Source organism: Ictalurus punctatus, chromosome 24, assembly GCF_001660625.3.
Source record: "Ictalurus punctatus breed USDA103 chromosome 24, Coco_2.0, whole genome shotgun sequence".
NCBI lineage: Eukaryota > Metazoa > Chordata > Actinopteri > Siluriformes > Ictaluridae > Ictalurus > Ictalurus punctatus.
Window position 1 is genome coordinate 10,260,148 of NC_030439.2, and position 15,584 is coordinate 10,275,731.

At 40.6% G+C, this 15,584-nt stretch overlaps 1 protein-coding gene across 5 annotated transcripts; it reads right to left on the minus strand.

Moving 5' to 3' along the window:
- Nucleotides 1–698: 698 nt before the first annotated feature.
- Nucleotides 699–12,538, minus strand: si:ch211-13c6.2 (uncharacterized protein LOC100000125 homolog). 5 transcript variants are annotated; one of them, XM_017454566.3, is made up of 14 exons: nt 12,235–12,538; nt 12,039–12,138; nt 11,715–11,783; nt 9,315–9,339; nt 7,214–7,300; nt 6,840–6,988; nt 6,579–6,695; nt 4,539–4,581; nt 3,554–4,319; nt 2,576–2,639; nt 2,401–2,463; nt 2,174–2,275; nt 1,764–2,079; nt 699–1,108 (listed from the first exon to the last, which is right to left on the minus strand). In XM_017454566.3, the coding sequence occupies exons 2-14, from the start codon at nt 12,096–12,098 to the stop codon at nt 906–908; spliced, it is 2,064 nt and encodes a 687-aa protein (XP_017310055.1). In that variant the 5' UTR covers nt 12,099–12,138; nt 12,235–12,538; the 3' UTR covers nt 699–905. The 5 variants fall into 5 exon arrangements, with proteins under 5 accessions (XP_017310055.1, XP_017310053.1, XP_017310054.1 ...); XM_017454564.3 differs by having other exon boundaries at nt 12,039–12,143; XM_017454565.3 differs by having other exon boundaries at nt 12,039–12,163.
- Nucleotides 12,539–15,584: the final 3,046 nt, after the last annotated feature.

Consider the following 15,584-nt stretch of genomic DNA (forward strand, 5'->3'; position numbering starts at 1 on the left):
AAGCAAGCAGTGTACAATAAGTGTACTCTTTCACGATGTATTTTGAATACGTACAAGCTTTCGTTGTGTAATTTCACTACCCTTTTCTGCTGCCAAGTTATAAGAGCTTTAAGGATGATAAGTATGATAAGAACTTTATTTTAGAAGCAGTATTAGTGCAAAGTTTAAGAAAGAAACTTTGGTTACCACATGTCTTGGCTAATCAGCTACGTTTGAGGTATGGGGGAAATTGTGTAAATTTAATTTTTAGCCAAACTATTTCTTTAAAGTTAGCAAGCTAACCAATAAATCCTGTTTTCTGGGACAAGTCCCTGGTTGCCTGTGCCAGAAGGTGGACTTGGCAGCACATGGACATTTCAACAAGACACACTGCCCAAATATAATTTTTTTTTTTTTAAAAAAGAACATAGAAACATCTATGGAACAGCTTTTTTGCAGGTTTAGTAACTAGTTCTTGCCTTTCATTCCTATTGAAAATCTATTACCTGAATTAAATTGGAGAGTCCACATGCACAAAAGACTTTACAGAGAAAAGTTTAGTATTGTTACCAACTCTAAGAGTTACAATTTTGAAACAATTTGCCTGGGGAAAATGTTTCTACTAACAATTTGTGTGTAAAAAGGTGTGTTAAATGACAACCAAACAACTTCCCCATGTATTGTAGCCCAAAATATAACTGAAAAAAAGAACTCTGAAATGAAGAACAAAAAATTGTTTATTACCACAAATTTTTTTTTTTTTTTTACACCCATCAAGACGACATAAACTATATAAAACAAATGCACACAAATGGGGTCATCTTATCTTTAAAAGTTTTTCAAGGGTTAAACTAACAAATACAAACACTGAATGACCAAATAATTACTACACATTATTTCTGAACACACTGATTCAAAGGGTGCATTTAATTGGTTTTGCGTGCCACCAGTTCCAGAAGTGTAGAGGCAAGCTTGTCAAGAGTGGAGGAGCCTGTTTCCAAAGGTGGGGATGATGAAGGCTCAAACGGGTCGTAGAGATCTCCACCAGAACGATAGTCATGCTGATAATGACGTTCCTCAGCATAGAGCCTTTCTTCCTCTCTTAGAGTTCTGGAATTCCAAGCACCCTCTGAGAAAAAGAAAAAGTTAAGCTAAAATTTAAACTTTTTTTTTTTTTAGGTTGCTTTTTTACATGTGAAACTTTTAGTCAATTTGGATTGAACTCTGCAGCGTTTGCTTCTTTGCTAGTGTTCATTTGTGCATCTCACTCGGGACCAAAATGAAGGTCTGAGTTGAGGTGGTCTTGGTCTGGTTCCAAGTGAACTCTAGCACAATTCCACTGCAGTAAGTGCTTCAACCCAGAATCGACCAAACTGCAGGAAGTTAACTAAACATGCAGTGCATTTTGGGTTTTGGGCATTTAAAAAAAATATATATACACATTTTTTTTTTAGATATTTGCTGCTAAACTGAGCTGCGAGGCACAAACTATACCTAAGCACAGAGCTCTAGTGCAGCAGAAATGCTGTCTGTTCTGGAGATTTGATCCGACAAACAAAAGAAAAAATAAAAGCTGGATATGAGACTATTCAAATAACTATCCAAGAATGTAATTACAGGCAGTGTCAGACCAATCCAAACAGCAAACAAGCCAAAAGTATCAATTTGACTCTGTATATAAACTAATAGGTGTAAGAGCACCCTTATTGTCCCCAGGAATCAAACCAGCAATATTTCTGCTATATGAACAATAAACGACATTAAGAAAACAAAGATCTGCTTACCTCTGTAACCTCTTCTGTCATCTGAATGGCGAGCCATGCGTTCTTCAGATCGGCCAGCTGAGGCCTCTCTATAAGGATCCCACTGATATTTAGGTTCTTCAGGACCTCTGTTATGCCTCATGCTTTTTGGATCTTCTTCAGCATGCCTCGCATGAAAATAATCCCTGGGGCCCTGCAAGTCACGATCGTATCTTGCAGGCTCCTGAAAGCCTTGGTCATCTAAACGTCTCATCTCCGGCATATCTCTGCGATGCTCCATTTTGTTACTACCGTGATAGCTGTCTGTAAAATCTATGGAAGTGTGTGAAACCTGGCCCTTATTCAGGGGAAATGAAAAGAAGAATTTAGACTGCACAAGTCAAATCTTACTGAAGAGAACCCAAATGAAAGGAAATGAATTCGGTTCCTACCGGAGTGCGCTGAACTTTATTTGATTGGAACTCTTTAAGAAGGGTGCATAACTTATCCTTCAAGAAGTTAGCTTCTTGCACATTCTCAATTTGGATGTCATTCTACAAGTAAACAAAAAATATATTTTCAAGTAAAAAAATTCAAGTAATGTTTATGTGCAATTTGTGTAAAGCAAAAATGATCTACTAGTTTGACGAGATCAGCAGAGGATATAGTCCAGACTTACCAGCACATCCAAAACATTTTCCATACGTGGAGTTACTGCTGAATCCATGTTGCTTCCAGAGACCTATTATACACACACACGTTTATTTAGAAAAGGCCTGAAATTTATACCACACCTGAAAAATTTAAAGGACAAACACAAAATAGATGGAGCTTGTACAGCTCTGTAAACTTACCTGATTCTTTGTGGGAATTGCTCTTCCTTTCTGTTTGTAGTTTGAAATCATGTCATCAATTTGGCTAAAGAAAAAAAGTAATTAGTAAAATGACAAAATAAATAAAAAAATAAAAATTCACCTAGTATCTTTGCTTGTTCATTTTTCTCAGAGTTTGGTCATTTGCCAATTCCCACACACAAGTTATACTACATGGACAAACGCACGTGGACACCTGACCATTGAAAATCATTAATAATTAATAAAGAGTAATTAGTAAAGAGTTGGTCCTCCCTTTGCTGTTATAAAAGCCTCCACTTCTTTGGGAAGGCTTTCTATTAGATCATGGAACGTGGCTGTGGTGATTTGCCTATTCAGCCATAAGAGCATAAGTGGTTGGGCACTGATGTCTGGCAAGAAGACCTGGCATCAAGTTGGTTTTCTAATTCATCCCAAAGATATTTAGTGAGGTTGAGGTCAGGGTTCTGTGCAGGCCACTTGAGTTCTTCAACACCAACCTTGGTAAACAGTGTCTTTACAGATTGCGCTTTGTTCTGAGAGGCATTGTCATGCTGGAAGAAGTTTGACTTCCTTGATTCCAGTGAAAGGAAATATTCATGTTACAACATACAAAAAAAAAGTGTATTTCCAACTTTGTGGCAATGGTTTGGGGAGGAACCACATATGGTTGTTATGGTCAGGGGTCCACATACTTTTGCTCTCCCCTATCACACAAGAGCTATCAGCATGGTAGGGTGAGGACTGTGACCAGCCACTGCATCTTTTCAAGCTGCTACTCATGCTAGGTGCACAGAGAAGTTTAACACACTCGGAAGAAAGCGGCAATTGCCATACACGAGCTCACGACTGCCACAGTTGGCTAGTGCTGCTCTGATTGACAGGGGAGAGTAAGTAATGCCATGCGTCCCATCTAGAGCACATGACACACAATACAATCCCACCTCCCACAATACAAAATCCGAGTAAGTCCGTCCTCACCTCTTCTGTGCAAGTGCCATCTCTAGTGGTGAGGCATCAGAGAATCTGCTCTTCCTTTTCTTTTTCGCAGGCATGGTGTCTTCAGATGAGAAGTACCTTTGTCTTTTGTTGTAGTCTTGCATCTCAAAAGACCCATGTCTTCCAGTTTCATCAATATCCTGGAAACATTCTCTTCCTTTCTCTGTATACGGCAAGTTCCTGCTCTGCCGCTGCCTTTCATCCATGCTAGGTCCTGCTCCATGGTGTGACGTGTACATCGGCTCTTGCATCCTCCCACCCTCTGGATATTCCGTTCCTGACTTACCGAACCTGTCTTCTGAAACGTTGCCATGATAATAATCATCGTCTTCTCTACTCTTGTATGATCCTCTGCTGGCATTTGTTTCTGGGTACCATTCATCGTTATAAGACTTTGGAACGCCTTTGTCCATATATCGTCCATCTTGAGTTCCATCACCTGGAAAAGTCCTTATGTTCATGTCATCTTCCCAATAAGACCTTTCCATGGAATCTCTCTCTCCATAGGACGTTCTCTGCCTGTCATCTTGAGAATATGGTGCATCATATCGGTTGTCCCCTGAACTGGACGGGTGTTGAGAGACATCATCTCTATATGACTGGTCATACTGGTTATCCTCACGATAATGAGATGGCCTCCCGTAAGAATCATCCTCCATATATGATTGATTGTAGAAGTCTTGCTCTCTCCTGTCTTGCCCAGAAGAGGCTCTTCCTTGAAGATAAGACGGACGGTCTTGTGCTGCTTCTTCATATGCCATAAAAAAAATAAATACACCTTTATGTCTGTGTGTGTGTATATATATTATACACACACACACACATACACACACATATATATATATATATATACATACATATACATACATATACATATACATACACACACACACACACACACACAGACGCGCATACCCTATACTAACATAAGAGACCATAGCAGAGTAGACTCAAGTACACCACTCACCTCGATTTCTCATCGATCTTCCTTTATCTGATCTCATGAGTGGCTGAAAGGAAAAATTGAAAGAAAATTCACACATGCTTTATGGTGAAAGTATATATTTAGATTCATATATTCAACAAGAAACCTGAACACAATCTCTCTGTGACAATAAACAAACCTCTGCTTACAACTGTTTTAGCCATTACTACACAAGTTCATGTCTCCTGTCCTCTTTTATCCCCTCACAAGGGCATTTCACAGGTTCTGCTCTACTGTACAGTTACCCAGCTTCACTGTTAAGGACATTTCACATTGAAATGTTTCTGAAGTGTTTCTCTGGAAGGCAGGATATGATTCTAACCTCAGTTTCAATCTCAATCCATTTCAGGAGGATTTTTTTTTAATGAAAACCCAGTCCAAGAGTGAACAAATCAAATTTATCAGGTAGCCACTGAGCAAGTAAAAGCTCCAATGTTCTGCCCAGTCCCATGGATTGGAAGTCTCTAAACGTAGGCTAAAATGTGGTAGCTAACGCAAGGTATGTATGACAATCTTGCTGAGTATATTAATACAGAGAATGGGAAAATGAGCGAACGTGCTTCCTCGTCATTGCTCACTCTGACAAAACATCCAGAACACTTTGGTCAACGTTTCTTGCTTCGATAATATTTGACTCCTGTTAGCATTTTTCATTTCCTCTCAGTATTGTTTAACTGAGCCAAATAAAGTATAATGCAAAACAGTCACATAACTCTTCTGCTTACTCCATGCAGTCTCCCTGCAGGGAGTAATCAGAAGAGTTATGTGACTGTTTTGCATTATACTTCATTTTGCTCGGTTTCACCAGCATTTTCATATTCTTGTGTGTTCCTGATTCTAATAAGATTGACTGCGATCCATGAACGCTACTTCATCTGCCTACTAAAAGCTGTTCTACTGACAGCAAATCTCGTTTTGGTTAATGTGTGTGGTGCAGCAGGTGATCGGAAGCATCGCGGTGCACGATTTGTTCACATCTGCACCCTTGTTTGTGCTGCTGCGTTTTTACACCTTCTACATGAACGTTCTACATGTTGTAAACTACTTTATATTTAAGTCCTAGTGTAGCCTGTAGTGTTTGTACAATAGAAGAAAAGGCCTTAAAGTGCACCTATTATGGTTTTTCAAATATTACCTTGTAGTGTGTTATAGAGCTGTTTGTGACTGCAAAAACGTCTGTAAAGTTTAAAAACACTGAAGCGCACGACAAAGGGGGTTACTGACTCCCAAAAGAAGGAACCTATTCTGAACAGCTGAAACGAGTCGTAAGTAATTCCAGACTTATTTCCTGTACTAACCTACATAATTTGGTAACAAAAAACCCCACCTCTGGTCTTCATCGGCTACTCGCAAATAAACAGATCTGAAACTCGTTATGGTAGTGGGCGTTTCCTTTTTGAAACACGCTGACAGCGGTAGACCAATCACAACAGACTGGGACATCTGACCAATCAGAGCAGCGCATGCTCTCTGAAAGGAGGAGTTTAGAATGAATCCTTTAGAACGAATCATTGAACGAGTCGTTTTTGGCATTGGGAGAAATAAGGTAATGCTGCAGTTTAAATTATGAGCACATTAAAGTGTTTTTGACCTTGGATGCATGTAAATCTATTGCCTGAGACATTAAAAAAAAAAAATAGGCACCTTTCAAAACCATAATAGGTGCACTTTAATAAGTCAGCGTGTTAGGAAGTGCAGCAGTGGCAGCCTGGCAGTGCTGGGGCATGAACCCCCGAACTTCTGATCAGTAACCCAGAGCCTTAACCACTGAGCCACCACTACCTTTATTATAATAAAAAGCATTATAATAACTATACATTACCACAGGCAGACAGATGTACCTTAATTCTCCTGATATAAAAATGCATGCTGTTATGATAATAGCACTTGCAGAACACAAGCAGTGTGGACTGGACAGAAAGTTGGTTGCGTGTGATGTGCTCAAAAGTTATTACCATCCATTCTTGAAAGTAATTAGCAAACCATGTGGCAGTTAGAAAAGATAAACGTATGAATACATACCACTGGATTTCCCCATCCCTCTTGCTTTTCTACTATTGCAGCTTTAGCCCTCGCAACAACACCTGCTTGCTTCTCTGAAGTCTTTTCCCATGTCACTAAGTCTGGCCTATGCCGCTCCTGAAAACACATAGAATGAGACTTGTTACTGCCGCTCTGGTCAAGAAGAAGGAAATGTTTACTTACAAACAAATACTTGCTTACATCCTAATCTTATATTTGTCTGCCCCTCACCCAGAATAAAAGAAAAGGTCTCAGTCTTACCAAGTATTTCTGCCGGTGTCTGCGACCCACCACATGAGTGGCCATGTCACAGAGGTCCATTTGCACTGTACACAGTCTGCACCTGTACCGCAACAGGCTGCTGCCATCATTTGAGAAAAAATCCTCCTCCTGTACCAGGTCACCTAGTCCTAAACGTAGATAGCGCAAGTTATTACAGATACTCTATACAAAAGAGTGTGGTCTCCTTCCAGAAAATGTCATATGTAAAATATATATATATATATAGACACTATATAGAAAATATATACACAATTGGATTCACAAGTCATTCAATAAAGCATTCACATTTTGAACATTCAAATTATATAAATGTTTTCTAATAAACTTAAGCACACATCACAGCTCTATCTTACCAATTATGGGTTCATTAAGGTTCAGGTATGTCAAGTACTCTTTGATACTGGTCCATTGTGGCAATGGGGCTGGTTTGGGGATAATGCCTATAAAATCATCATAAATTAGTCAAGCAGAATATTAAGGGAAACAAATCAATCAGTAAAAGCTCTGGGGAACACAATGCTGAGGAAATTAAATGAACTTGACTGAATTGATTTGTTTTGTTTACACAGGCCTGGAATACAAATGGTAGCTGCAAAATCCGTGATTTAAGTAGGTCCTTATGTACTTGCGCCATTTAAATTGTCAAGACAGGTTTAACGGTTGAAACGATCAGTTTCAGTCATGTGATCAACGAAGGTCTTCCAGTTGTAAACTCTGAACACCTGTGCCGGACAGCTTTGTGAACGAAACTGTAGAAGGAAAAATTTTACCGAGGCCTTCCATAATACATTGTTTTAAATCTTCAAAAGTGGGCTTTTCTGGTGTTATTTCTTCCATTTGGTGAGATCCACTCACAGCATAGGAACAAGGCCACAATGTTGCAAGGTTTGCAACAGGCTGTAATGGAAATAGCTGCGTGCATGAACCAACTGAATCTGAAAGCCCTAGCATTACATGCCAGGGCATACCCATACCAACTCTTCAATCCAGAGCAAGTGCTTATTTCAGTGGGATTGAACAAGCTGCCAGGAAGAAAAGATCCACTGGCAGCACTATCTAATCCATGTCCAAGTTCTTGTATAAGAGCTGACCTAGTCTGGGTACCAGATGGCTTGAGATCCACAAACGCATCTGGCTACCAGATATAGCTTACACTGCTTATCCATCAGCCATTTCTAAAATTTCATGGCTGCACAGTTAGTCCATCCTTCAAATAAGCCTCGGTTTTCACAAGGAAGCAAAAACCTCTGATCTTCGGGCTTCAGTACGTTCTCTCTCAGGAATGTCAGATTCATTCAACTGACTCAAGAGTTTCAATGCTTTTGTGTAGATTTGCTTGGCATGGAGGAGTACTTGCCATGTATACCTTTTGCTGTGGTTAGGTCATAACCACCGAACAGCGAATGCAGCTGTATCAGAATCTCCACCTTGTTGTTTTTTTTTTGGCTCAGCCCTTAAAAAACAAACATCAATGCCCTTCAAGAAGGAGTGCTGGTTCCACTGGAGTGGCACTGTGCATCCAGATGATATTGTATCACCTGGGCTTTAAGGCTGGAACAGATCAGACCGATGCTGGACAAGTAACAGTTCATCTTAGACCATATTAAAAGCCCCCCTCAAACAGGGTGACGGCCTTTTGCTTCCTTTGGTAGATTAGGAGCATCTTCTTCGGCTCTGAATATCACATTTCTGGGAAAATACATTCGCTTTGTCTGATGGACAAATCAAACGTAACTTCTCACAGTTCGGTATCAAGGTCTGCTCAATTCATTTGACTCAAAGATGTTAAGTGTCCCAAATGGCTCAAATTCTCAAGGTTGTAATGCAGTGATACCACAGCCATGTGTGGTTAGGACTCGATAGCACAATCAGCCATGCTCTCTTCGGGTGGAAATGATTACTGTTTCACGCTCCTTGTTAACAGGGTCTGATACCAAGTGAGCGTCAGCTCACTTTGTAATGATGGAAATGCAGTCTCCCTGGGTCACCTTCCCCCGTCCTGAAAAGGCAGACTTTTTAGTCGAGAAGGGCATCCGCCATCTGGGGAACCTTTCTAGAGAGTTCGATTATTCGCTCTGCGGTGATGCCCATAGGCAGTCTTTAGCAGAAGGTGCCTTGGAGCAAAAGGATCAGTTTACCAGATTGGTAGTGGTCATGTGTGAAGAGGAAACGAACACTGGGAGAAATGTAGGTTAAAATGCATACAATACAAATTTGAGAGCCTTCGTAAAATTTACAGGACATCTTAAAAACAATGAATGTTTTCATCAACATCTAAAAAGCTTCCTTATTACTCCGTAGATTCACCATTACACATGAATACACATCTATGTTTTTAGGATCGTTTTGTGGCGCATAACGGGATTTCCTGGTAACTGCTATTCAACAGACTACTAATGGTATAAATGATCAAACTTGACGCATTATTAATCTTGACGCATTATGTGGACTTACCCTTATCAGCTAGGGCTCTCTCCCTCTTTGTAGAGTTAAGGCCAAAAGTGCATGAAAAACAGGTACAGGTGAGTAAAGCATTTCATAGCATAGACTTGCCTGCAGTTTCTCTCAAAAACAAAAGGAAACATGTTAAATGCAACACTTACATTGTGGCAATGTGTTATTGCCGGTGAAAAGAAGCAAAGTCAGCTTCAATTCTTTACCCTTCTGACCAACAAAATCCATCCAGAAATCATGTGTAATACCCACCTTGCGTTTTCGTGACGAAGTACAAATGAATATTTATACTTCGTCCTGTGTAGTGAGGATGCAGGAAGAAAGCAAAACGAGCAGAACTCGCTGAGCGTTAACCACAACAATCGTAATGTCAGATCCATTTTCTCTCGTTCCCGGTGTAAACTAGAGTGGATGTGACTGGATTGTGCAGAAAGGGAAGATGTTGGAGCATTTAAAGTACTCTGAACATAACTGGTATCATGTACTCTGATCAGAACTATACGTTACAGCACACCGACCAGCAATGACAGAAATTAGTCTCTGCCTCAGACGCTCCACGTGTGGCTCACGGAGCGCTTCGTATATTTTATACACTTAGCTGATCACAAGCTTCAGAACCTTGAAGTATTCAGATTAAATTTTCATTACGGCTGTGTAGGTTTCCAATGAAAAATAAACTGTTGAGCAGACACAAAGAGATTTCTAGAGCAAGATCTAGTCACGGGATTAAAACACCACCACACATCAAGTCCTCTTAGACGAAATATAATAAAAGTTAATAGAGAGTTTAGTTTGAAGCAGGTAGTGGTGAGAAATCACATTTGGTTGTTTGAAGTGTCAGCCAAACAGCCTATTCCACTGAAAGTAGGTGGTTCTTGGCCAAGTCTAAGGACAAAAGTACCAGAATCTCGAGCAAAAGCTAGAAATCTGGCATACAAGACTGTACAGAAATTAGAAAGTGGAGGGAAAATGATTTCACAAATAGACCATAACAATTCAGCAGAAAAAGAAACGTGAAAGCTATAAATGTGTTGGTGCTGAATGAAACCTCTCTTATGTACATCTTCAACAGACAGGGTCTTTGTATATGCTCATTACTTCTGTGGTCTTCATCATGATGGGTTCTTCGACTAGATTTATCCACACCCATTTTCCCCCACTCTTTAACCAAGGCTCTCCAGACCCCAGACCAGGGTGTGGCTCCAGCAAAATCGCACACGCACGTCAATTTAAAATCGCCACTGATTGACAAGTGTGCAGCATTTCCTGTAGCGTGAAGCGGCCCGAGCAAGAGGAACTGCAGCGACAAAACTTGAGCCGACAATACGGTAAGTGTTCCAGTGTAAGACAAAGAATCGGCAACATGTCGATGTCGATGCATCAAGAGAATCAAGTCGATATGTGGAGCTCGACTGAAGCGTCCTGTGGCATTGATCACCACACCACCGTGACACAGACACGTCTGTAGCCTTTAAACATAACAGCGTCATGGAGGATCCAGCTGTCTACACGTGATTATTTCAAAACTGTGTTAGTTTTGGAGAAATCCAAAGACTGAGCAGGATAACTGATGTGTTCTTGCCAAAGACAAGATGGTGTAATATTGTAAGGAAATGGACAGAATTTTTAAAGGCCAGATGGCTAGATCACTGAGAGAAGAAGCATGTTATAATTATAGTAAGAACACATTAGTATAAAGTAATAACACACAATGCTATTTCAGAATTTTGCACATAATGAGACAACGGCACAATTTATCATACACAACAAAGTGAACCTTCTTCTACATTGGGCTGCTTCAGTCACTATTGTTTCTGCACTTGTTCTCTCTCGCTCTTTCTCCCCATCACTCTATCCATCCATCTCTCTCTAGAGCAACCTCTATCTAGCTCTCTCTCTCTATCTATCCACTTCTTCCCATCTATCTGTCTTTCCATCCATCTCCACCTTTATCCATATATCCTTCTATCCATCTACATACATCTCCCGCTCGATCCACCCATCTCTCTCTAGATCAACCTCTCTATCTAGCTCTCTCTCTCTATCCACTTCTTTCCATCCATCTCTACATTTTTATCCGTATATCCTTCTATCCATCTCCACCTTTTTACCCATATATCCTTCTATCCATCTACACATACATCTCCCGCTCGATCCACCCATCTCTCTCTAGATCAACCTCTCTATCTAGCTCTCTCTCTCTCTCTATCCACTTCTTTCCATCCATCTCTACATTTTTATCCATATATCCTTCTACATCTACCGCTCGATCCATCCATCCCTCTCTATCTAGCCTTCTCTTTCCACCTAGTGCTGGGATTTATTTGCAGTTGATGATGCTATAGATGATGTGATTGTCAACATGAAGTATTTTGCACTTGGGCAGTTTACAGTACATACCTTCAGATGCTGCAAAGTGGTCAAATGGATCTTATAGTTTGTTTCCCCACGTATTCTTTTGTCACAAATCTGTATAAAAAAATAATAAATATGTTAAACAAATCGAGACATTTCTATGTAGAGTGTCACCATAGCAATATTTTTGGTTTCGGTTTTTCACCATAAGAAACACACACTGATCCGGGTTACCCAACTACATCAGTCAAAATGTGTATTTACCTCTATCTGCAATAATAATAACTCCCAAGTCTATATTAAATAAAGCTCCGGTTGTTTTATCTAACTGGCTAAATGTGAAAACGTGATGAAAACAGTTGAAGTTACCGTGCAGTCTATGAACGTGTTGGACTCTCCGTCGTCGTAAACCGTCAGCAGGTCGGCCATTGCTAATCCACTGGCTCTGGTTCAGCTAGCTAAACAAATCCTGCACTGACAAAGCGAACACAACGCTAATCACTCTGTATTATAGTCTGTACGTTACTGATACTATTAGTGTTAATTAAATGGTAAATGAACTTACTTTAGCACGGGGATTAAGATGAAAAAGATCTCGCTACGAGGATTTGTAAGGAACTAGCTGTGATATAGCTCGCTACCTCGACGAGGCTAGTTCGCTAACTTCCGGAAGAATATGCAAATTCAAACAAACTCGGTGCTGCGCGAAGAAATTTACTGGAACTGCGTAAACCTAAAAACTAAACTCCATATCTTCCAAAATGCCTTTCTTTTCAATCCACCTTCTTTTCTGTTACTTCTCCTCCACTGTTACGTTTTACTACAGAATAAACACCATGTACAAGCCGGAAGTGGGAGGGTTACACCGTTATGACTGCAGCAACGTTGCAAAATACCCACAATCCCAAGTGATTGGGCTCTGATGAGAGTAATATCCAGTACTGCACAGGTGCAGTAGCACAGAAAAATGATCAATCCTACACAGCATCCCAAGTGATATAGGGAACAGGAGGCCATTTCAGATCCAACCCGAGACTGTGTTGAAATGGCATGAATGTACGCTGATCCGCCATAACATTAAAACCACCTGCCTAGTATTGTGTGGGTCCCCGTTTGTGCCACTAAAACAGCTCTGACCCGTCGAGGCATGGACTCCACAAGACCTCTGAAGGTGTGCTGTGGTATCTGGTACCAAGACGTTAGCAGCAAATCCTTTAAGACCTGTAAGCTGAGAGGTGGAGCTTCCATGGATCGGACTTGTTTGTCCAGCACATCCCATAGATGATCGGATTGAGATCTGGGAAATTAGTTTGCCAGGTGAACACATTGAACTCTTTGTCATGTTTCAAACCATTCATGAATCATTTTTTGCAGTGTGTCAGGACACACTATCCTGCTGAAAGAGGCCACTGCCATTAGCGAATATTTACTGCACCAGGATATACTGTATACTGTACTGGAGGACCATTGTCAGCGGCCTATGCTCCAGAATGGGCGACGGGCCTAACCAACGAACCATCTGATTATGTCAGACCAGTGCTCTGGGGACAGTTTTCTGCAGGTGGCCTTTAAATTAGCTTTGAGAAAGGGCCCAAAAGCAATAAACCAAACCTAATCATAAAAGGCCCCTTCACCTCCATTATTACCCATATGCCCCAGTCAAAGTCTTTATTGCCTTGAGACCTGCAATCTGCACTGATTTGAGACCCTATGATTTATGTATGTGCCTGTGGTGCTACTTATGGTATTCTTTTGTTAGTTACTTTGCCATGTTGTCTTTCCACCCACTGAGTTTAACTGGCTACAAATACTGGATACTTTTAATCAGATTTAATCACTTTTAATCAGAATTACTTCATATGGAAAACTATTTCTGCCACTTAAGATTAATGACATACATACAGTACATATTGTTGGGGGGCATGATGGATAAGAGCATCTCCAGAAACGGCAGGTCTTGTGAGGTGTTCTCAGTATGCAGTGGTTAGTACCTACCAAAAGATGTCCAAGGGTGAACCGGCGACAGGGTTATAGGAACGCAAGACTCATTGATGTGTGTGGTGTGAAGGCTAGCCCGTCTGGTCCGATCCCACAGAAGAGCAACTGTAGCACAAATTGCCGGAAAAAGTTCATGCTGGCTAGGATAGAAAGGTGTCAGAACACACAGTACATCACAGCTTGCTGTGTATGGGGCTGTGTAGCCGCAGACCGGTCAGAGTTCCCATGCTGACCCCTGTCAACCACTGAAAATGCCAACAATGGGTACATGAGCATCAGAACTGGACCATGGAGCAATGGAAGAAGGTGGCCTGATCGGATGAATCATATTATTTTGATATCATCTGGACGGCCGGGTGCGTGTGTCACTTACCTGGAGAAGAGATGGTAACAGGATGCACTATGAGAAGAAGGCAAGCAGGCAGAGGCAGTGTGATGCTCTGGGCAATGTTCTACAGGGAAACCATGGGTCCTAACATTCACATGGATGTTACTTTGACACGTACCGCCTACCTAAACACTGTTGCAGACCAAGTACAGCCCAGTGGCCTCTTTCTGCAGGATAAGAATTTTTGCACACTACAAAAATTGTTTGGGAACTGTTTGAGGAACATGTTGACTTGGCCTCCAAATTCCCCAGATCTCAATCCGATCGAGCATCTGTGGGATGTGCTGGACAAACAAATCCGATCCGTGGAGGTCTCACCTCACAACAGAAAGGATCTACTGCTAACGTCTTAGATACATAGATACATAATAGAAAATAAATATGTATTTAAATGTATATGTATGATTTCTTCACAGTGATTATCTAAGACATTATCTGTGTTCCATAAAGATCTTAATCTGATCTTAATTAGATGTAATTATATTATTATAAGTTTAGCCATTTCTGAAGTATGATCCTTGCAAACATACAATAACAAAGCATTTATAAGATATTGTGTTTTGAATCTAGATGTAAGGAAGGCTTATAAGCAAGCCCTGAAACTACTGAAGCAATGCTTTGGAAGATGGCAAGGAGTCACCAAGCAGTCTTCTTCTCCACACTTCTATGGATTGCAACCATCGCTGACTGATATTAGCTGTCAAATATTCACACAGATATTTGAAAGATATTGAGTAGAGAATAACCATTGCTAAACCAACAACACTCAAGTACTGAGAACATGATGGCCAACAAACAGCACAGCTGCCACATTACAGATTCTCATGTCTTGTACTATATTTAGCAATTAGCTATTTCACAGCACCGAACAGAAACATTTCTAAATAAAACATGAGCTTCATTTCCAGCCAACAGAGCAGAACCACCGTTTTAGTATCTTACACATTCTAGCATTTTATGTACCAATTTGACAGACGCTTTCACCCAAAATAAGTAAGTAGGCAATCTTTAACCACTGAGTTATCACTGCTTGCAAATCAAATAACTACATGACATGACTAATCTAATATAGCCTTTATTCTAATAGAATTATTCCAGCATAATGCAGGACATGGGACTAAAACATGCCATATAAGAAAAATAATTAACAATGGGTTTTATTCCTAATATAGCACAACAATCTGCAACAATGACAATTTTACTTTTATTAATAAAATATGTGTTGTGCTTAACAGTTTATAGTTACATTTAATAGTTAGCACAGTGGCTTAGTGCTTTGCACGTTTGCACTGGATTTGAACCCAGGGTTGTGGGTTCAAATCCAGCCTCTACCCTATGTGTGTGGAGTTTGCATGTCCTCCCCATGCTTTGGGGGTTTCCTCTGGGTACTCTGAATTCCTCCTCCAGTCCAAAGACATGCGCTGTAGGCTGATCAGCACTTCCAGATTGTCCGTAGTGTGTGAATGGGTGTGTGTCTGTGTGGTTGTACCGTGCTATGGGTTGGCACCCTGTCCAGGGTGTCCCCCGCC